This window comes from Monomorium pharaonis, chromosome 4 (genome assembly GCF_013373865.1).
Source record: "Monomorium pharaonis isolate MP-MQ-018 chromosome 4, ASM1337386v2, whole genome shotgun sequence".
Taxonomy (NCBI): domain Eukaryota; kingdom Metazoa; phylum Arthropoda; class Insecta; order Hymenoptera; family Formicidae; genus Monomorium; species Monomorium pharaonis.
This window is the reverse complement of record NC_050470.1, coordinates 390,006-413,379: the sequence shown is the minus strand read 5'-3', so window position 1 is coordinate 413,379 and position 23,374 is coordinate 390,006. Positions and strand designations below refer to the sequence as shown.

The 23,374-nt window shown below is 31.6% G+C and overlaps 3 protein-coding genes across 15 annotated transcripts in view; 1 reads left to right on the top strand and 2 right to left on the bottom strand.

Annotated features, from left to right (window-relative positions):
* The window catches only part of LOC105839061 (metabotropic glutamate receptor 8), a 112,015-nt gene extending 102,213 nt beyond the window's left edge, over nucleotides 1-9,802 (bottom strand). For both annotated transcript variants that reach the window (XM_036286392.1, XM_036286393.1), the window contains exon 1: nucleotides 8,289-9,802. In XM_036286392.1, coding sequence (XP_036142285.1) covers nucleotides 8,289-8,305 — 17 coding nt within the window. In that variant the 5' untranslated portion in view covers nucleotides 8,306-9,802. The remainder of the gene's footprint in view (nucleotides 1-8,288) is intronic.
* Nucleotides 9,803-15,475: 5,673 nt separating this feature from the next.
* LOC105834376 (myotubularin-related protein 14) lies at nucleotides 15,476-20,922 on the top strand. 12 transcript variants are annotated; one of them, XM_028189543.2, is made up of 8 exons: nucleotides 15,476-15,642; nucleotides 15,775-15,865; nucleotides 16,398-16,762; nucleotides 17,196-17,761; nucleotides 18,243-18,562; nucleotides 18,778-19,213; nucleotides 19,299-19,655; nucleotides 19,810-20,922. In XM_028189543.2, the coding sequence occupies exons 3-8, from the start codon at nucleotides 16,676-16,678 to the stop codon at nucleotides 19,952-19,954; spliced, it is 1,911 nt and encodes a 636-aa protein (XP_028045344.1). In that variant the 5' UTR covers nucleotides 15,476-15,642; nucleotides 15,775-15,865; nucleotides 16,398-16,675; the 3' UTR covers nucleotides 19,955-20,922. The 12 variants fall into 12 exon arrangements, with proteins under 12 accessions (XP_028045344.1, XP_036141574.1, XP_028045343.1 ...); XM_036285681.1 differs by having other exon boundaries at nucleotides 15,775-15,872; nucleotides 16,523-16,762; XM_028189542.2 differs by having other exon boundaries at nucleotides 15,775-15,872.
* Nucleotides 20,812-22,521, bottom strand: LOC105834375 (peroxisome biogenesis factor 10). Its single transcript, XM_012676805.3, has 3 exons — nucleotides 21,995-22,521; nucleotides 21,670-21,921; nucleotides 20,812-21,603 (listed from the first exon to the last, which is right to left on the bottom strand). The coding sequence occupies exons 1-3, from the start codon at nucleotides 22,286-22,288 to the stop codon at nucleotides 21,289-21,291; spliced, it is 861 nt and encodes a 286-aa protein (XP_012532259.2). The 5' UTR covers nucleotides 22,289-22,521; the 3' UTR covers nucleotides 20,812-21,288.
* Between the last annotated feature and the right edge of the window lie 853 nt (nucleotides 22,522-23,374).

Below are 23,374 nucleotides of genomic sequence, written 5' to 3'. Positions count from 1 at the left end.
GTGTTAAACTGTATGAGAAAAATAAAAAAGAAAAAAAAAGTAATAAAACAGTTTTAAGACCCTATAAACATGTAAAATAATATAATATATTCAATAATATATTTTTGTTTAAACTATGCAATTTGTAAAAAAATATTTTAAAATATTGTTTACGCATTTGAAGAATTAATAGAATTTAAATAGAAACAAGTCATGGAATACATAAATTATAAATTTTAATTTTTATTCATTTGAAATTATTTTTATCAATATTAATAAAGTACAATGTTTCTAAGAAATTATTACTTTAGAAAACCTATTGGCAATTTCTTTTTATACCCCCCCCCCCTCCCCTAACACACATGCACGCACGTATAATTAAGAAGAAAAAAGAGCACAAAGAGAAGAAAAAATGTTAAATGTCTTATCTTTTTAGTTCTTTTCCATTCACACAAATTTCTATATCAAAATTTATTCGATTATGTATGTAAAACTAATTGAAGCGATTAATTTTGGTTTGGCTTACGTGAATATCTTTTCAATTATTTCAGCTTTTATCTTAGGTGACTTTCCCCGAGATCACAGACTGAAATTTTGACTTGAAAACTCGTAGGATCTTTGCACAACTGATTACCGACGAACTTGGTGATTGGTTCGAATTAACTTTAATCCCATTTAAAAACTTTGTACGATGACCTACCTTACTCACTCTAAAAATCGCAAACCGTAGTTGGTTCAGGATTAGTTGGAATAAGTTTCCCATGCAATTTTCATTAAAGATTGAACTACAACGGCTTTACAACTCCAAAAACGCAATAGCATATGTTTGAATACAAGATAATAATATTTTAAGAAAATAAGCTGTGTGTATTTAAACGTTTTTTAGTGATTTCTTACATTAAAATGTGTAAGTGTCCTTTTCTTTGATAATATAATAAATAAATTTCTATTAATAATAATACTATTAATTTGTATTATACAAATTGATAATTTTACATTGTCAGTTTTATTATATAAAAATTGTTTTATTTAATAATATATATATATTAATTTTTTCAATTTTTTTTTAAGTTTAATTGCTCGGAGTCATTCATCAATATCATTGCCGTTTTTTTCAAACTTATTAAATGAGTAAATCATTATTATGAAGATTTAATTCAAGTATTCCGCATACTATGGATTATAATACACGTGTGTATATAAAACTTAAATATGTACATTACACAAATGATGCAAATACAATGAAATGTGAATTTACGTAAGTTATCACGTCACATGGAATTCTCTCACAACCACTGAGGTAGAGAGTTGATTTTTCGCCGATAAAAAATTTAAATTTATGCTGGACACAAACAAAAGAAATTTCCTCCATTTTGAATTATATACCTTTGCTGTTTTTACAAATTTCGCTAATTTGCATATTAATGTCCGGGATATTTCTGCCTTACTCTTTTTGACAGCTGATGGTTTTACTGGAGAGGCCATAGTTACAAAAACAAGAAAGTTTATTCGAAACTGTCGAATTTAAATATGACTGTTGGACCAGTTGAGAACGCCGATACATTTGCTGTGGTTTATGTGAATTGCTGAAAATGCACATTGCGTAGTGGTTAATATTGGTGTACATATTAAATTTATGTTACAAATTAATATAGCAATAATTTGCTGTTATGATTTCACCAATGTATCATGATCATTTCCCTATTATCTTTAATAATCAATATCCATCTTGCTTTAATGATTCGAGGCTTGTCTCGTATAATCCAATATCAAAGCCGAAAATTTATAGACGCGAAAAGCATGGATTGATGTTATAATGTTGGGATTGACGTTACGCGTAATCTGTACATACAACAATTTTATTAAATGCACCGTTACGTACGTCAAAATGACAATTAAATTTTAACACCTTAAATTCCATGTTTTTCTATAACGATCTTTATAAAACGCGCATGTAAAAGAAAACAAGAGCACACGACGATACAATAAATTGGATATACAATATGCGAGCGATATGAAGCGTGACGGCTGTATAAATTTTGTAGAGATGTCATACGACGAAACTCATGTCGTTCATTATTATCTGTCGCATTACATTATAATATAGTACTAGAGCGCAAGGCGAACAGGTACTGAAAGAAACTCCACGCTTCTCTATCTCTTCAACAAGTTATTTAGGGAGATAGTTTGCGTACGTGCCCGACGTATCTACATATACTTCAATGCAGTCCACGAATTTATAAATGTGAATTGACGCTTCTTCGTGCACTTGTTCAACCTTGAAGATAAATTTGTACGTTTTTTTCACGAGCAATCTATATAATGTGAAACGATTGCGCATTTTCAACGCATCATTATTATCATGTTCAACGAAGCGCAACTGATTGCTAATCAATAATTGCTTTGATCGCCTTTGATATTTAAAAAACATACGTTTGATTGATGAGTAAAAGAAATATATGTACAAATATATACTAAATAATAAACAAATTTCTTAGTTACAAATTAAAAATTCTATTATCACATCTATTCACTTTTTACATACGTACATGTATAATATATTTCAAGTATAAGAATTTCTTTTGCAAATTTTGTATTATTTTGTCTTATTAGATATCTATATCATCTACATCTATACACCATATATGTTTTATTAGATGTCAAGTTTGCAGTGAATTTGAATTCTATATAAAATATAACACATACTCTCTCCATGTATGTATCGAATCTAAATAACAGCAAGAAAGCTTTATACAATATTATTAAACTGTATTTTTAGATACTTTACATGTTAAATTAAATTCACACTTGGTGCGAGATACTACCGTGTCCCTTAATTAATATCATAAACAATTAATTTAATTATAAACAATCAATTGCAATCAATTGTAATTGATAGATAAAAATTATATGCCAAATAACCAATAAGCGGAAGAAGTCAATATCAAAGTGGATCTTGGTGCCTAATAATAATTTTACAATTCCTTTAATTATACAATTCTTAGCTCATGCAAACTGCACACCGATTATTACGTATTAGTTACGTATTAACAAGTTAAATTAATAAATAATTTAATTATATTGATATTAATAAACATCTTTTAAAAAAATTGTTTGCTTTGAATATTAGTTTTAAAATTGTATTTCAAAATGGATTTTATATATTTTTATAGATTTTAAGATCGCATATGAAGTAATTTTGTATATTTACGAATTTTCTAACATACTTGGTTATAAACTCATTATTCTCCTTAGCTCTACTGCTCCAATATAAGATTGTTAATACAAAAAAAAGAAATTGCAAATGGTATAGCAAAGTGAGTTCTCTCACGGTGATCATTGAGTGCTTTAGCAGAGATTTAATCTGGCCTTCGACCTCGCCTCGTTTGGCCTACGTTCATTTTAAATGATAGCTATTTCAAAGATTAATATTAGTCTAATCAAAATTTACTGAAGCTGATACTGACATTATCAACTTTCAATGCATCTTCATAAAATCGACAAATGTCTCCCCGTAGTCTCCCTATCGAATTCGTATAGCGCAAGAGTTCCCACGATAACGATGCATCTCTTTCGAAAGGTCACTTTACTATTCTATTGTATTATCCTGCAAAATTTTCACAGCTATGTAACGAATCGCGACTAGTATATTAATTATAAAAAACTGTTCTACTTTTTAAATTTCCATTTTACCATCAAAAGCGTACTAGAATTTAAACGAAAATAATAGATAAAGATAATCTTTGCATTTCTTATACAGATCACATAAAATTAAATTAAACAAAAAAATATCTTTTATTTTATTGTACATTAGTATTATAATTTTCAGGATAAAACCATGATATAAAAATATACTAGAAGAATGATAAAAAAAGTTTTTTAATATAAAAACTTTTTTTTATTCAGAATTGTTACAATATAATACGAAATAAAAATATACGCAAAACAGATTTGATTTCATTTAATAATATTACAAATTTGATTAAATATATTTCCATTTTAGTCATATCGTGTGAGATTTCATCACAAAATTTTTATAAGATGTACATACAAACTGTTGCAATACACATGCATTTGGCAATGTCATAAATAATTTTCGGCACAGATGGAAGCAAGACTTTTGGTTATTCAAGCATATTTTTTCTGTCGTGTATTACCGTTGCATATGGCATGTGATGAGTATCTGTCATATATGCAATAAATACAATTTCAAGTGAAATTACATAATATATATGCATATACAGAAAAAGTTATTAGAAATATTCTGCCATAAAGAAAAAAAAAGAGAAAAAGAAAGAGGGGGAAATATTAATTTTTTTAATATACCTTCAAGTACTATTAGCACTTATAGTTTATAAGTTTATTAAATAAAAAAAATTATTAATTTTTTCAGAATGCATTCTAATTATATATAAACCACTCATTTTAAGTAATCTAAAAAAATTAATACTAGAAATATATTTAGATATTATATTCGAGATAACTATCTTGTAGCATTATTTCAAAAATTGTCATATTTTTGTCTATAAAAAATGCATCCTAATAAATAAAGTTAAGAATGTACTTTATAAAACATATACATAGTTATATATACGAGCGTAGTCCCAGAAGTACTCAACCTAACAAAGAAAACGTAAAAAATTTGGGAAAAAATATCTTTATTTCTCAACATAGTCTCCTTTTAGCTCGATACACTTTTCCCAGCGATGTTAATTCAATAGCTTCGATATCCTCTTTATAGTAAGAACCGTCGAACTCCTCCAAATAGCCATCAAATGCAGATTTCACCTCTTTATTGTTGGCAAATCTTTTACCACCCAGTCATTTTTTCAAGTTTAAAAGGAGAAAATAATCCGAGGGGGTTAAATCTGGCAAATAGGGTGCGTGAAGAAGCAGTTCGAACTTTAACTCATTAATTTTGGCCACCGCGATGTGAGCAAACGCGGCACCCATCTTGCGCATATCTTTCTCTTTTCCAAATTTTCAGTCAATATGCGATGTATAGCACTTTTTGAAATGCCTACAGTGTCTGCTAGCTTACGCACTTTCAGTCGACGGTCATCCAATACTATTTTATGGATTTTCTTCACCATTTCTGGCGTGGTCACCTCATTTGGTCGACCACTGTGATATTCGTCTTGACAGCTCGTACGGCCTCGTTTAAACTCTGCCACCCAATATTTTACTGTTGTAAACGAAGGAGCAGACTCCTTCAGAGTAGAATGTAGCTCGGTTTTGATATTGGTTGGACTAAAACCTTTCTTCTTCTTCTTCTTCTTCTTCTTCTTCTTCTTCTGCCCAAATGGTTTTCTGTCCCTTACGAGACACAGTACCACGATTTCGTAGTGTTGGAGCAACAATTGTAGGGGTAAATCGTGCTCCTTGTAGTAATTTGACTGAGACCTTTCAAATGAAAGTATTGTATCATATAACGATGACCAATTTTTTCCATGTTTCCAAATTCACTGAAAGAGTTTACTATTGATGGCTGCCAAACAAATACTAAATAACGTAGCGTCTTCGAACTTCACACTTAAACTTTATAAGGTTGGTACTTTCTACCAGTTATTTTTTTTAAACAACCGCCATTTATACGTCAGGTCGGGTACTTCTGAGACTACCCTCGTAATTATATATATTATATATATTATATAAATATATATAATTATATAATTAAAAATTTAATTGTTTTAGCAACATAAACTTTAAAAATAATGGTCTAATATCTTCTAAATATAACAAACAGTACAAAATGTAAATACCGTTTTATTTTAAGATATTTCAAAAAATATTACATTCAAATGATTGCTAAATAAATAAATTGTCTATATTTCTCCAAGCAATCTTGTAGAAAATGCACAATTTCTGAGATGGCCTACATTGCTCACGTATCGCATAAAGTAAATTCTATTTAGAATATCGACGTTCAAGCTCCACCATCTCAATGAATTATGTTTGCCTCCGTGAAGCACATAAATTATGGACGGTCCATGTGCTTGATAGAGCTTCGCCGAGCTTCGCATTATTGATTTGATCGCGATTGTTTCAATTACATTTTCCTGCAGTTGCAACAACTATTAATACAAGGGTGAAATGGTGAAGGCAGACCATTATCAATTTCCTGAGACGTTCTCATGTTAAATATCATGTCGTGAGACATTAAATAGGCACCTGTCATCGCACATTTGGATGCAACACGTCGTTGTGTATAATTCATCAAGAAAGGATACATGCGCTTCGCATGCAATAGCTGAGATTCGCGATAAACTGAATTGCATGCTGAAGGTTCTAAAATTAGGAAACATCACTAATGAACAGCGCAATCAGTATTCATTGTAAGTATAAGTAAAAACGGTTTTTATTTTATTTGCATTGAGTGTGTTTCATCTTGATGTAACTCAATTAATTTTAATTTAGTTACACTTTTTTAATACCATAACTTTTAATTCAGGATATATGTATATGAATATTTTAAAAAACAACACAAAATTTTAGAGCTAAAATTCTTAGTTTTCTTGACATTATAATTGAAAAAAATTTTTAACAAAAAACAAAACGCGTTATTAAATCTTTGCAATCGATTCTTTTTCACGCAAGACTCTTACCGCTCATCAATGGTTTCTCGATAAGCAAAGCTTTTCCTTCGTTTGTAGCTGTTCTACTTTTGTTTTTTAGTTGGGATCTATTCGGTAGCGAAGATATTACTGACGCGTCTCGTTGAGATGGTATCGCATTTGCGTCGAAGTGAATTGCGAAAATAAGATGCGCTGGTTTCCTGGGAAACCTCATCGGATTAAATATGATATTTCACATTTTAGTTCTTAAAAATCTCGTCGTTATATTATTTGTGATAACTATAAAAATACTCCTTTATAAAAATGTAATACTGAGAGGTATTAAATTAGCTCAAGTAATTATTATTTATTTTGAGTTGCAAGTATTAAGAGCAATGCTTCTAATATTTAAAATAGATAATAATTACTGGCCAATAGTAATTACTGGTCAATTTAATACTGCTCAGTATTATAATTTTGTACGGGTTGAAAATGAAATTTTTATTTAAATTTTAATAAAAGACTTTAAAATTACAGTAAAAATTTTTTAAAAGAATTATGATATGTCATTTAGAGTAAACAAATTTACATAAATTTATTACCTCAAGTCATAAATATATATATTATACACATATATGGAGAAATTGCAGAAATAAATCTTTTTTGTTTAAACGATAGCTGGAGGCTGTCGGAAGTTCTCTCTCTCTCTCTCTCTCTTTCTCTCTGTGTGTGTGTGTGTGTGTGTGTGTGTGTGTGTGTGTGTGTGTGTGTGCAGATTTATTTGAAAAAGATAATGGATATAAATAATATCAATATGCGTTACGATTAGCAGTAATTAGTATGTTAAACATCTCAGAAATATCATTGGTGCATGTATCACGATAAAATGAGAAACAAGTAGTGTAATCTCATATTCACCACAGTCGACAGCGAACGAGAAACAAACGCCCACGCCAAATACACTATCATCCCCATCCATTTTCTAACTAAAATGGAGAAGGACACACACTGTCCCGAGGTATCTTATTTCCCACCAGATCTCTCAGCGACGCGACTAGCATGGATGTGGTTGTTAAATTTTTTACTATGTAACGTAATTTTGTATTAAACTTAAAGATAGTCTAGGAAAAAATAAAAGTTTAATTATGTTTCAACTAACTGAATTAATTTGTTTAAAAACGTGGCAAGCTGTTTTTGCGTGCAACGGATACGAGAAAGTTTACGTTGTTAAAAAAATAAAATAAAGATGACAAATTTTTCACATTTATCAAATAAATTGTATTATATATTATCAAATAAATTGTATTATATATTTAATTTGTAGGTTTTCATAAATTTAAGTGGGGTTAAATAAAAGGTAAATATTAATTTTTATGATTACACTGCGCTGTATTTAAACATAAATCATATTTAAAATATTATATTCCACATTTTGAGAGTAAAAACTTTTTTTTAACAACTAAGCGCATAACTTCTGTTAATTAATTAACTAGCAAATAAGTTACGCATACAATAATTAATAAATGCAATAATTTATTCGTAAGGTAATAGCGAAAAAATTTTCATTCCATGTTTAAACAGCAATTTTAACCAATCAGCATCTCACAACAACAAATAACAATACAAGGAAAAAGAAGAGCCATTCACCGAGCAATAACAAAACATAAACGATATCATCCACCATGAAAGAACGAAGTAAAGAATAATTCATCGCGCAAAACACAACAGCTATAAACAGCTTCATCCAGAGTTTACCAATCTGGTAGTCGCATATCCGCTATCGAACACCGAAAAGCGATTGCGTTCTGTCTCCTTCGACGATCTCACTATTTAGCAACGCAAAAAACAACATCACCATAAGAGAGTTGCGTTCACTATTAGTTAAATGACACATATAGGACACAATCACATGCCGCGCAGATGAGGGGTTCAGTAGAGAGCAATCCCGTAGGACCTCCACCCTCCACGTTCACGCAATAACAGGCAGAACTACTGCCGTTCGCAATGCTGTCATTCTCTTTTTATGTCAACGTACGCTGATCGTCCAGGAGAAGCAACGTCGTTGCTGACGTCGACGACGACGACGACGACGACGACGACGACGACGACGGCGACGACGGCGACAACGCTGCTTAGTTTATCGCGATGGCGGGAGAGAAAAAGGACGAAAAAGAAGAGCTCCTCTCGTTCGTTCGCTCTCTTTCTCTCTCTCTCACTCTCTTTTCGTCTCCCTCTCACTCTGAATCGAGGCCGGGGAGTATCATGACCGAAAATATCGTCCTCGAAGGGGATGATTTATAACGCACAATCACGACCACGGCGCCGGTACCGCGGCTCAGACTGAAATCCGCGCGAGCAGTATTCAGCTTCTTATAGGAAACGTTGGGGCGCAAGCGCCACTGGTGGGGGTTACCGGTTGCCCGAGAGGGATGGGCCACGTTTCAAAAAGAGAAGCTCCCGTCGATCCACCCCCGCACGGATCGATCGACTTTTCATCGGCGCCCGTCGACGAGCGACAACGAAACGTCAGTCGTCATTATCATCGTCCTCGTCGTCGTCGTTGTCCTCGTCATCGACTCGACTCCATATCATTGAGTTAAACGGTACAGTTAACATAAAATTAAAACACACACACACACACACACAACATACCATATATACACACTTACATAAATATATCTTACTATTTTTGAATAAATAATATAAACATTTAAAAAATAAAAAAAGAGCGCAAGTAATTACAAACCGGAATATAATTTGCCTAATAAACTAGCAATAAAAGGAGAAAACATAATCATAATAAATATTACACTATTGGAGTGTGTACATTAATATAAATTAATGTTCATTTTTTGGTAAAAAAAAGTGCAATTCTCATCGAGTTTTATCAAATTTAATCAAAGATGACAAGAAAAATAATGTTATATTGTACAAAAAATAATTTAAATTAATTAATAGGACAAGATAAAGCAAATAAGGCTCTAATCTCAGGTTTCAATAAAATAATTTTCTTTTCCTTGCAAGTATAACTTTTATAAAAATATGTAATAAATGCTCCTGCGTTGTTTTCTATATAATATTTTATACATAAATATTAAATATAGTTAGAATATTAACACTCGCGTGCACGCATTCATACAAAATTTACACTAAATTTAATTCATTCAATTCTATTCAAACTCTCGTCATAAAAATTGCATATAATTAATTAATATTTTTTAATATTATACTTTAATTCAATGAAAATTTAATTACCATTCCAGAATTCTAGATATTTTGTAAAGAAATCTTAAATGCATTTTAATTATCAAAGATATTTTATAATTTTTTATATTATTATGTTAAAATTTTTTATTTAAAACAAATAAAAAATATTGACTTTGTTTATTAAATATTAATATTTAAAATACAAACATTTTTCAAATATATATACAACGCAATAGATAGATAAATAATTTAACGATCAACACACTGAATGAATGATAATTTAATTCATGTATAACTATTTCAGTCAACAAGACTGTAAATGTATCCTGTGTAATATATGTAATAAACATAATCCGTGTGTACTATGTTTACTATTTACTATCACCTTAATTATATGCTTAATCACATACATATTATGCATATAATTGACTTAACTTGTGTATTTAAAGGTAAGTAAATTTAATGGAACATAACAAAATTAAAAACTAAAATTTATCATACCGTATGCAATCAATCGAATCAAGTTAATTAATTATTGATGTTAAAAATTATAATAACATATGCTATTTCATTCGTTTGATTACTATATATGTACATAAAAAGTAGCAGCTCTTTTATTATTGATTTCCGTTGCTGTATATAAATGTATACAAATATCATAAATTTATTTCATGCATGGAGCGTATGCTGAACATTCTATAAATATTATTTTAAGATTGTTTAACTATAATATAATAGATGAACTTGATAATAATAAATATATATATATATTATAGTTATAAATACTTTTAACAAATAACCATGAAACATTATAGTAAAGACATAAATTATTTTGTCAATAGTAAAATTGATGCAAAATATGTCAAATCAAAATTATATTTAAAATATGTATATGTATATGTATTTAAAACATGTTTGTTATATATATATGTATATAATCTTTATATTTAAATAATAATTTTATGCTATCACGCAAAGTTTCAACAACATATTCAAAAATATCTAAAATATATATTATTATAGATACATATATATATATTTTACGTATATATCTGTTGAGTCGCTTGAACATCGGTGCCGTCTATGAGCCAGCGAACAATTACCGCTCGCCTTTAAATTGAATCTAAATAAATTATTACTCTCTATCCAAATTTGCAACGCACTCTCTGCACACGTGGTCAAGACCGTTCTATCTAACTTAAATATTTTACACGTTAACGTATTTATTTTAAGTTCAAATATTTATACTTAAATCATTTTATATATTTACGAACATTAGCGATACATCTGACGTGGTTATAAATTTAGTTTGATAAAATTTAATTGACTTGAAAACTTATAGCTCTCAAGACAATGTTCTCTCTAAATTGCAATCAAGTGTATTTTCACTAATTTGTAGTGGTATACTTATAACTGTGGTAATTAATGAGTATCCACTGACTTTTAGTGATTTTTACTTCAGAATTAGTGTATAATCACTGAAAGGTTAGTGTATTCATTAATTGACAAGTTATAAGTATATTACTGAAATCAGCGTATTTTCACCGATTTTAATAATTTTTCACTAATTGTAATTTAGAGAGTTGACTGAACATTTTCTCAAATTCATTATTCTAATTTGTTAGATTCGCGCACATAGTCTAAATCTTTACAAGATACAAATTTAGTACAGTGGAGCTATAATATAACAATTAAATAATCTGCAATTTTCTTCATTCGTATTTTACACAATTTTTATAAATTATTTCAGTATGCAAAAAATTTAACATCATTAATTTAGCGGCTATTAGTTTAAAATAATGTAAAACATTATGTTGGCGCGCGCGCGCCAACATAATTTTTGACATGCGTGCGCGCGCACACACACGCACGCACATTTCTTCTTTATATAAAATAAATTTTCTAATAAACGTATGATATATTATTATATTAATATCTCCACTTTTTTTGCATATATGATTAACCAATTTTTAAGTAAACAAAATAAAATCAGAATTTACTTTATTTTAGCAAAAATGTTAAATATTATACAAAATGTATTTGAAAACGTTAAAAAAATAATACTCTGTAAAAATGCTTTAACAGTAAAATTGTAATTGTCTTTTTAAATATTTGAACATCTTTTATATAAAATGTCGACAATAAACGACAATAACAATCGACATAAAACGACTAATAGAATAAAATTAATTTGCGAATTTATTGACATTTACACTTTAAATACAAAAGACAGTTGTAAGCTATAAACTATAATAATCAAATTGAACATTAATGATTTAATTGTATCGCAAACGTTGTTTACAATCAATGCATAGTTCACTTTGGTTGTTTATTATGCATGGTAACTTGAGATGTCCATTATAATTACAACCAGTGTGAACGACACGCAACCCGAAGACTTTATGCAAAATATAATCACAGTTTCCTTCACCGAACTTCTTACAAAGTAAGCGGCCAAGAATTCACTTCATTTCTCTTATCATTTAAATTTATCCTCATTATCGGTACATCTGACACTAGTTGTTACGGCTCAAAGTTACTTCCCTACTTAATCTTTAACTTCGACATCGTTTTCATGATAAAGAAAAACTAAGAATTCCAATGTAATAGTACTTAATTATATGATACCGATTAATAATAATATTTGGTAAATACCGAGATATATAAATATTTTTAACATAATTAAAAGAGTTAGAGTATGCGATGCAAAATAAATAATACTTGTATAAATTTTGTTTTTATTATTTTAATAGTATAATAATAAAAATAAAAAAATAATATTGCAACTGTAATCATATTAAAGATGACTAAAAAATGTATAATTTCCAAAACCTCAAAAGTTGACAAAGAAACATTTTTTGCATCTTTTATAAGAGATTAAAAAAGAATTAGGATCAATGCACTTGATAATTACCATTTAGAATTGATCCAAAAGGATTAATCCACAGAAAAAAAAGTAATATAGCCAATAACATATGTGATTGCGCGGGCTGCCAACTACATAAAATACTCAATACAATAATATTTGCTATTAATGCAAGTACAATGTTGGTACTGCAATAGCATATATTATTGTATTGAGTATATCTGTAATTGCCAGCCCGCAATAACATATCTTATTGAATATATTACTTTTTTTCAGTGTGCATTTAATAATTATCATTTCTCTTGGCTGCGAGAGAAATAGTAATTATTAAATGCATTAATTATGACACGAGACAGTCAAAAAATGACCAGACTATGATAAAAAATAAATCTAAAATATAACTGATTGTGCTCATCTCTATCAACACAACGCTCCCGATATTTGTATGTACATACACACACATGTGTATAGCTTTAAGAAAAGTAGAAAAATATGAAACAACCATAGTCTAGAGCTAATTGATTAGAAAGTACGCGTACATATTAATTTCAACTGTAAAATTAATTATAATTAATCAACGGTGCGACATGATACTTGCTTCAACTTCATATTCAATACTTATACTGTAATTAATTGTTCTGCACACAAGTTAACATTAGAAAAATGCGAACGAGTCAAAATAATCGTTAACATTAGAAAAATGCGAACGAGTCAAAAGATATCAATTTAGATAAAAATTATCGGAGGATTATGCTTAGATTATCGCGATTTTTTCTCATTGATCTAGCGAGGCATCTGTATCTAAGAAACAAAGTAATATATATTCCGACACGTGTTACAAATTCATATGCGCTAAGGCACATTAATAGAATGCGTAAAGTGTTACAGAAATTGCATTCAAGAAGCGCAATTATGCGCATTGTGTCAATTAATTTTTGTTTGATGTCTAATAAACAAATAATATATATATATATATTATATATATATATAATTTTATGTATACATATATACATATATTAGACATGGATGCAATACCACTGGTAGAACTTTATATTAGTAGTTCCTCGAACACAGCCAAAAAATATATATGTGATTAAACGCTCGTGCACTTGAATCGACATCATATATTATAATTCATAAACGTATTAGAATTCTGATAATTGTTCCACGCATAATCTACGCGCTTACATAAGAACGCGCGCAAATTTTAATTAAGAATACACAACATGTATAGTAATATCAAATATAATTCGCTCCTTCCAATAAGTGATAATTAAATCTAGTGGCAACCGTGCCTGACCATTTGATGAGTTTATTCGCGATCAGTTGTATAATATTATATTTAACAAATTGAATAAAAAATGTAGAGATTAATGGCGTATCACTCGCGATACAAAATTAATGAATGTAGTGCTCCATTCAGGCGACTTCGATATTTTGCACTTTAAAAATCCGTAAAGCACGATATGTGTGTAATGCAAAAGATTGAATCATATTGAATAACGATGACAATAAACGATGATATAGTTAATTAAAAAACATTTTGTTTGACGTTCACTTACATGCAAATTTTGAATAAATTTCAACAGCTGCGCATTCCAATCAAAGAGAAGCCTTTAGTTAATATTTATATTTTTTGTGGTTTTCTTCTGTGCTGAATCAAGAGTGAGGTGGTTTAATTAGATAGAGAAACATTCAGTCTGATTTAGCATAAAAGAGAACCACAAAAACGAATGGATCACCTACGGTGTTCATAGACATTTACTAAGGTTGCGTTTCGAAATTTACTGCCAGTACTGAAAATATATAATTTATAGATTTTCAGTACTGGCAGCAGCGTTGCCAACTTTTGAAGAGCGAATGGTCGTACGGGTCGGTACAAATTACCGTACATTAACGTGCATTACCGTACATTTGTTTAAATTACCGTACTGTTAAATTATTGTGTTAACTTATCTCTAAACATAAGTTTTTCATATTGTACTTACACATTCATAATTGTAATTAAAGGTCGATACTTATTGGAATGATCTGACGCATGCAGAGCCCTGATGGCTCCAGCAGACCAGCGCGATTCTGTTGCGCGCGACGCGCGATGTCCAATGAACGACCGCCTTTCCGCTCATCTCTGTACGCCCATTGGTTATCGCGCGTCGCGCGCGACGGAAATCGCGCTGATCTGCCAGAGCCCTTAGGTCCTCACACATGAATTGACATAACCATAACGTAAGGTTTTGACGCGTCGGATTGGGTGACCATAACCGTAACCTGCCGTAACCGGCTAATTCAAGTATGTAATTGGTCGAAACCTTACTGTTAGCCCGGATCTACAATAGTGTAGTAAGCTTATGCCATAAGGAATTAACCAATTATATTCGATTATTCTTCTCATATTCGATTATAATTAGTCAATTTCTTATGGCATAAGGCTTACTACACCTATTGTAGATCCGGCCCCTTTAAGGCCCTCACACATGAATTGACATAACCGTAACAGTAAGGTTTCGATCACGTACTTGAATTAGCCGGTTACGGCAGGTTACGGTTATGGTCGCTCAATCCGACGCGTCAAAACCTTACGTTATGGTTATGTCAATTCATGTGTGAGGGCCTTTAGTCGTCTATTTCCCTTCCTAGGATAAAAATAAAGACCTCTGATTGGTTAATTCTTTTATGTGTCATGCACTATGCGTTATGTAGAAGCTGTGCGGCGGCCCTCAAGCTTCTCTCTGGGGGTGCGTTCGGGGAGACGCTATTAGCGCTACCAGCATCAGTCCATCTTTATTACTCATTAAAAGTAGAACAAGGATAAACTAATGCTGATAGCGCTAATAGCGTCTCCCCGAACGTACCCTGATTCTGTGTCTGTCTCACGGATAACCTTAAAAGTATGGGAACGTGATCGCGATAGAACGACCGCGACCGTGACCGCGTGATAATTTGTGTTTCGACTTCTCTTCCGATTGACAAATGAAACGTATTTCAACATACCGAGCGTGTGTACAAGTGTTTGTTTCTCGAAAGCGCGAAGAAGAAGTATGCGAATATTTACTTCTAAACTGAATTTGCAATTTTCGATTCAAAAATGCTCACGGATACTCGTGCCCTCGCATCGCAGATTTTCCCCAAGTTCTCGAAATTCCCGAACCGCATCTCTCGTTGTTACAGAAACACGTGGACCTTACAGTAATCTCAACGACATAGCATCAGATCAAATGCCGCATGTTTTTTAATGACACCGATGGCACATGCGACGATGGTGATAGGTTATATATGTTATAGGTTATACAGTGTTTGCGCGTGAAAAGAAATTAATTGCGCGCGCTACTCTCTCGCGATTAAACTTCTAAAAGATCATAAATTCCATAAATTTATTTTTTAAATTACATATTTATTTTATATATTAAATATTAACATTATATATTACGTATAATATTATATTATATATAATATATATATATTTTTATTTCCGATATTTTAAAGAATTTTTTTTTCTTTTTTACCATTTATTTTTTCGCGCATTTTTTGTTGCATTTAATAATGCCTGAGCTCAGTAATACCTAATCTTATATAATATCTGAAACGCCTCTTCCACATAAGCAACACTCGTTCCTTTTGATGCGGAATACTTATAATTTGAAAGTTTTTATATTGTTTACGTTCGAAGAATCGACTTTGATAGCTGTAAATACGAGAAGAGCGGAAATATACGAATATGCCAGGATTACTTGAATAAAGAAACTTTTATTTTTCAATAATTTCATGTAACAGATAAAAAATATTATCTATAGAGGTAGTACATAATTCCATTGTACATGGGTGGAAAGTTGTATCGTCGACATCTAAAGATGGATTGTAACGAAAAGAATTTGATAAATGTTGGTTTGCAATGCATGTTTATATACTTTGACTCTAGTGTTTGTGTTGTGTCTCTGTCATACAAGATACTGGCAACTAATGCCTTGTATATTTCATCATAATAAGAATTTAGTGCCTCTTTTGGGAAGATATCTCGAACAAGTTTCTTCTGCAAAGGAGAAAATACATCTCGTTCAAGCCACAGCAAATCATGACTGAGATTGGTATAGATAGTTTACGAAATCTCATCACGCACTTTGTAAAGAACACATACAGGACCAAGGATGCAGATGTCACGGTAATTAACTTATATATGTATCTTATACTTAACACATACTTTGGAATATTTGTGTCCTGACATTTCTTTCTCAGAAATATCTTGTATGTCACCTATAATTGATTATAAATTATATACAATTTATATACAATTTTTTATATACACATACACACATCTATAAAAATACTTTCTAAAGATGTTAATATACATGTAAGAGTAATAATTATTATAATTTTTTATAATCTTATATTATTTTTAATATAGAAAAGATTTTTATAAAATTATAACTTATATAAATTTTTATATATTAAAACTGATAAAAATTAACAATGGACATAAATAACCTACAGTGTGTAATAAGTATCTGAAAAATACAGATGTGTACTAAGTATTAAATACATTAAATTATATTAAATTCTTCATGGAATAAACAGATTATGTTATCTTTTTACAGAATCAGGAAATCATGCAGAGATGCATGCTACTCGCGGCCTTTGATTACAACTATTCTACAATAGATAATAACAAAGGTGCTCTTTGCCCGCATTATCCTAGCTACCTTATAATATTAGAACATGATAAATTTCGAAATTCAAAGAGCTGTGACACACCAGTGGCATCATCATGCATAATGGAAAATACATACGAGAGCATACATTTTAAGAATAAGCTTATCAAACTGATGAAGCACTCAAAATTTGCCAGATGTCATTTAAGATTTCCAGTGCCAGTAATACTTTATAAGGATAGGCATGTATGCAGATCCGCAACATTAGCCAGTGGTGCAGAAATGTTTGGTAGAGCTGGATTAGAATACTTGTTGTCCAGTGTAGCTAGCAGCAGTGCCAGTTCAATGCAGCCAGTTACACAAGTAGAGGAAAGTCTACCCGAGGAAGAAGCAAAGCTCACTGATTTCAAGAATAAAGTTAGATGTTGCGATATAGAACTTCTCAAGACTCTTAATGTAGGAACCATTGTAGACTTCATGGTGGAGAAGAAAAAAGTTAAATATGGGATGACGTAAGAATAATGCTAAGTCTGTCTTTTGGTCTGTCTGTTTCTCTCTTTCTCTCTCTCTCTCTCTCATTTGTACAAGTCAGCAGATACTTGTAGAGGCATTATCTAATTGTTAAACTTCGTTTAGTATTTGCAAGAACTTAGTAAAAAGTCTTTTATTAAAGGATATAGGATGAATATAAGTTGTTTTTGTATAACGAGAATAGAAGAAAAACAAGATGGCTCGGTAGTAAAATTACTTTATTGAATGATTAAACAATAAGTGAAAATAGTTTATAATAATAATGTTTAGGATGAAGCGTGTATAGCTTCTTCAGAAGAAAACTGCATATATAGATATTAGCTATTCCGATAAGGAGATGTCCATCGCAAACACAGTAAAGTTTCATAACAATAGTATTATTAGTATGCGTGAGCGGTCTGTTTTATTCTATGAATCCACTTTTAGAGACCCTTAAACAGAGCTCTTTTGTTCCGTACTCAGCGTAACTTCGTCGGAGAAGGTAGACCAAGAGAGGCGATACAGCAACTTTAACCTCATTTCACTGCCATATCCTGGATGTGAATTCTTCAAGGAATTTCGAGATCAAGATTATCGATCGAAGGATTTGGTGTTTAACTGGTGCCAGAATTACATAGACGCGCCAATATGTGTACCTGAGGACTCAATTTCCAGTCAATTACGAGTCAACTGGGATCAGTATACTGAATGGAATCTAGTCAAATTAACGCAAAACTATTTAAAATTAATATTGAGATATCTGAATGATAGTAATAACGGATTATTAATTCACTGCATCTCTGGTAAGAACATATTGTTCTTTTGAGAAAAAACAAATTTTATTATTTTAGTGAAAATATTAGGTCTGTACTTTTTAATTGTACTGGTGTAATGCAATACGATAGAATGAGAAGAGATATACTTGTCTTACTTTAACTTATTGCAAGAGTGTAGCTAAAAAGTGCAGGCCAAATGTCTGAAATAAATATTTTATGCGCATTTTAATACATATTTGTAGGTTGGGATCGTACACCACTATTTATTTCATTGCTGAGAATTAGTTTGTGGGCCGATGGGGTAATTCATACAACATTGGATTCGTATCAGCTACTGTATTATACCATCGCCTATGATTGGATGCTCTTTGGGCATGACTTAGCGGATCGACTCAATAAAGGAGAGGAAATATTTTTCTTCTGTTTTGATTTCTTAAAGTATATTGAAAACGATCACTTTAGCATACACAAACATTATGAGAGAACATCGACTAAGCATAGCGAATCGGAAACTTTTCTGATCGATAGCGATTCTTTTGAAATCATTACAAAATCCAGCTTCAGTCCAAAGAACAGTTCATCCAGTTCTATTGAACAAAATAGTGTAGATGGTGACTCATCGCCAGCTATGTTTTTTATTGATTCCTTGGATAATCAAGATGACCTGCGAAATAATGTGTATGATTATTTTGAAATATTTGAAATATTTCTTTATATGGTTGTTATATGTCCAATCTCTGACATATATTTGTGTATGTTGTAGGAATTTTGCACATGGAACACTTGGTACATCTCCAAACAAAGAAAGTAGTGCCGCACAAGAATCGCGTTCATCATTGCCTACGAATCGTACATCTCCGATTGGCGTTCCTATACCACGCAATTCGCATGTTCGACAACGAAACGATTCGACATCTTCAGGCGATTCGTGGCAATTGGTAACAGGGACTGGTAGTCTGTGTGGATCCACGACTGCTAATGCTCCACACTTGGATACCGTATTAGCACCCGATTCAGATTGCAAACCATTATGTGCTACTTGTCATAGAACTCTGCGTACATCACAAGAACGCGGTGCAAATATAAATGACGATGAAACTTGTGTATCGCAGTATACACAGTATGTTAATTTCTTGCTTGGATTGCCATTTTTCCCCTCCCATTCCCCCCCCCTCTCTCTCTCTCTCTCTCTCTCTCTCTCTCTCTCTCTCTCTCTCTCTCTTTCTCTCTCTCTCTCATAAAATCTGCAATTTATATTAAAATTTTTATTCTAGGCGTAAAGAACGATTGCATTGTCTTCGAAACATATTTTATAAGGCTTATGGACCTCATGGATTTCGTTTGAAAGACGAATCAGGTGGCATCAGCCAATACATCGGAAACATTGTTGGGATGACTTCTATTCAACGCACATCCTAGTGACAAATGTTTTTAAGTGAATTTTCCAAAAGCATGAATTTGTAGTCCATTTTTATTATTCTAAGAGTATTTTTTCCACATTTCAGTTAGTCTTTATTTTCTCTATAATACATTCAAGAATATCATGACATGTCTTGTTTTTTTTACTCTAATTCTTGAATGTAATAATAGGGCCAAAAAACTTTTAACTCTTTTGGTCGTGATGAGCGCAATGAAGAAACTATGAAGACTGGAACCAGGAGACCGATCTCCGTGGTTTTGAGTGAGGCAAAAATCTGTTAGAAATGTAGTACCAAATGGTAGCGCTGACGATACTGATACACCGGAATATTGGTATAAGAAAACTGAGATAAGTACTCTAAAATGTAAAATTGCCAAGATTTTTATTATAAATTTGCATTTATTGTCAAATATTTGAGTTCTTACAATTATTCGTCGTTATACTTAATATTTTTCCAGTAAATCATTGTCACCAGCGCCACCATTTGGTACTACATTTCTAACAGATTTTCGCCTCACTTTTGGAGGCGAAATCAGGCTTAGTTCGGTCTCCTAGTTCTAGTCTTCATAGAAGAAACATTCAATGTAAAACAAAAACAGTATAGTTTTGTCCTATATGAACACACATATACACACGCACACGCGCGCGCACACACACGCACACACACACATGAACAATCACAAGCCAAAAAAAAATCTTTAAACGCATATATGCACTAATATTACTCACAAAGAGTTCAAAGAAATTTGGTTTCTAATGGGAAAACAAAGAAGAGGCTCTTAGAATAACAGAAATTGATTACCTTGTTAATACTTTTGTCCAATTGCTAATTTTATAAAATAAATTTATAAACTGATAATGAAAAGATATTGTATATTGTACATAATGTTTTTCACAAGATTGGACTGTTACATAATATGTAGTATATGTGCCGAAATATTTGAATAAAATACTTGATATTTTTGTATGTCTACAGGTAAATGTTACTTTTATGTCTTCCTATATAAAATTAATATTAATTCTTATTAATTGATTGTCTCGATATCTTAATAAGCTTACAGATAAAAAGGACTTGAATCTTTCAATAAATAGTTTTGGAAATCTTAAATTTTAAAACATTAAATTTTGTCAAAAGAAAAATAAGTAAAATAGATTTTTATTGTAATACTGGAGACATATTTAGTTTGAAAATATATTAATTATTTAAAAATTACAAATTTGCCCCCTCTCACACATACACACACATGATATATATATATATATATATATATATATGCGTCCATTACATTATATGTACATTCAAAGAATATGCACACATAATTATCACAGAAAATCACAGGTTCATCAGATAGACAATTCTCGATGGTGAAACATATTCTCTACAGAATGGACATTGTGGTTTAACACGCAACCACTCGCCAAGACAGTTCCAGCAGAACAGATGGCCACATGGTGTCGCAGTTGTTGCTGTTGCCTCGAGACACAATTGACAATTGTGACTGCTACATTTGGCATTAAATGTATTTACAGTGGTAGTGTCCTGCACTGTGCCACTCTGCCAAATTTTCAATAGACATTGGATTAAAGTAGCAATTCCTAATAGTCTTAATCCCCAGCTGACAGTATCTACTGGTCGAGGGCCATATACCTTTAAATTATTATGTAATATAATGAGATTGACATTGTAAATGTCTTTACAGAGCTTGAACTTTACCTTTGTATAATCTAATCCAGCAATTCTTCTACCCAGACTATAGTATCTACCATAAATATAAAATAACCCTTTGTGAAACAATACAATTATGGGTATCATTGTACGCAACTTGGACAGTAAAGTGTTGAAAAATGTAATTGCCGCTGGGGTCAACTCCCTACGTGGATGATTCACATACGCTTGCAACTGTTGCAACAATTTGAGCAACATTTTTTCGCCGAGGCATTCTAAAACTGCAGCTAATACTCTCACCTAAGGAGAACAGTAAGCATTTAATTGAATTGAAGAAAAAAAAGTCCCAACTGTACTTTCAAGTCGAACATACAGTTAATGTCGGAATTCTCCGCTGCTCCAAATTCGCCTGTACTATACCGGTATACTCCTCGCCCAGCGTTTGATTACCCATGCCGGATGTGAAAATAAAGTATAATAATTTAAGCGGAATGTCAGGCTGAATATACTGGAGCAATGTTCTATGGAGTCCGAAATTCTGCGATATCTCAGACAGCTTCTCCTGCAGGTATCTCACGAAATCGTCATCTCGTTGATGCGATCGCAATATTTCCGCCCGGCTCGCGCACTTTAGCTTGCGCCTAGGCCAATTTCTGTCGGTCCCCATCTCTTTTCGCAAGTTCGTCGGTTCGTCGTGGCGAAGTATATGGTTTATATGTGACGCGCGACATCAAAAGGCAAAGTCATGCGTGAAACCTAAAAAACATCAGTTTCGCACGTTCAAGGTTTAAAATATTTTCATTATTCCGAACGTAGAAGGTAGCGCTAGGTCGCTAGATTACACTTTTTTCACAGCTTTTCGCGACACACTAGTGGTCTGTTCTTTCTAGCTGCACTGATGCAATAAGTCAGAATGAGAAAAAATATACTTGTCTTACTTTTGGTCTGTTCTTTCTAGCTGCACTGTTGCACTGGTGCAATAAGTTAGAATGAGAAAAAATATACTTGTCTTACTTTAACTTATTGCACCGGTGCAACAGTGCAGCTAGAAAGAACAGACCATTTAGCTTATTGTACCAGTGTAATAGTGCAGCTAAAAAGAACAGGCCATAGGTTTGTTTTTTATTCTTGCACTGCTGCACTGGTGTAATAAGTTAGAATGAGACAAATATGTTTTTCCTCATTCTAACTTAAATTGTACTAGTACATCAGGGCTCAAATTCTGTACCGCATCAGTACCGCATACAGACAACTATCGGTGTCACCAATAGATGTAGTAAGCCTTAAGCCCTAAGGAATTAACCAATTATATTCGTTTATTCTTCTCATATTCGATTATAATTGGTCAATTTCTTATGGCATAAGACTTACTACACCTATTGTAGAACCGGACTTACAGTGTTTTTTTTTTTTTAATATACTTTACTTTAATTTTAATAATATTGTTTTAATTGTTTATACCTTTATAAATCACAATATCTTACACAGTAATATACACTATCAGTCTCTATTAATCTGTGCCACTATTTATGTTTATGACGCCATGTTTTGTCGAACTAGAAATGTTGTCCAGGGGCCCGATTCTTGAAGTCATTCGCAAGAGAAACGTATACGCAAATACTCGCTCTAACAGAAAGTTGTAAGTTTATTGGTTAATAGCCATACGATAGCCAATAAATTTCTAACTTTTCTGTAAAAACAGAATTTGCGAATACGTTTCTCTTGCGAATAAATTCAAGAATCGAGCCCCAGA

Coding starts and splice junctions, on each gene's coding strand:
- LOC105834376 (XM_036285682.1), top strand. CDS start 16,676: ATGACTGAGATTGGTATAGATAGTTTACGAAATCTCATCACGCACTTT. Junction 19,214..19,298: donor GATGACCTGCGAAATAATGT/GTATGATTATTT, acceptor TGTATGTTGTAG/GAATTTTGCACATGGAACAC. Junction 19,656..19,809: donor TGTGTATCGCAGTATACACA/GTATGTTAATTT, acceptor TTTTTATTCTAG/GCGTAAAGAACGATTGCATT.
- LOC105834375 (XM_012676805.3), bottom strand. CDS start 22,288: ATGGGGACCGACAGAAATTGGCCTAGGCGCAAGCTAAAGTGCGCGAGC. Junction 21,922..21,994: donor GGAGAATTCCGACATTAACT/GTATGTTCGACT, acceptor TGTTCTCCTTAG/GTGAGAGTATTAGCTGCAGT. Junction 21,604..21,669: donor CTGGATTAGATTATACAAAG/GTAAAGTTCAAG, acceptor AATAATTTAAAG/GTATATGGCCCTCGACCAGT.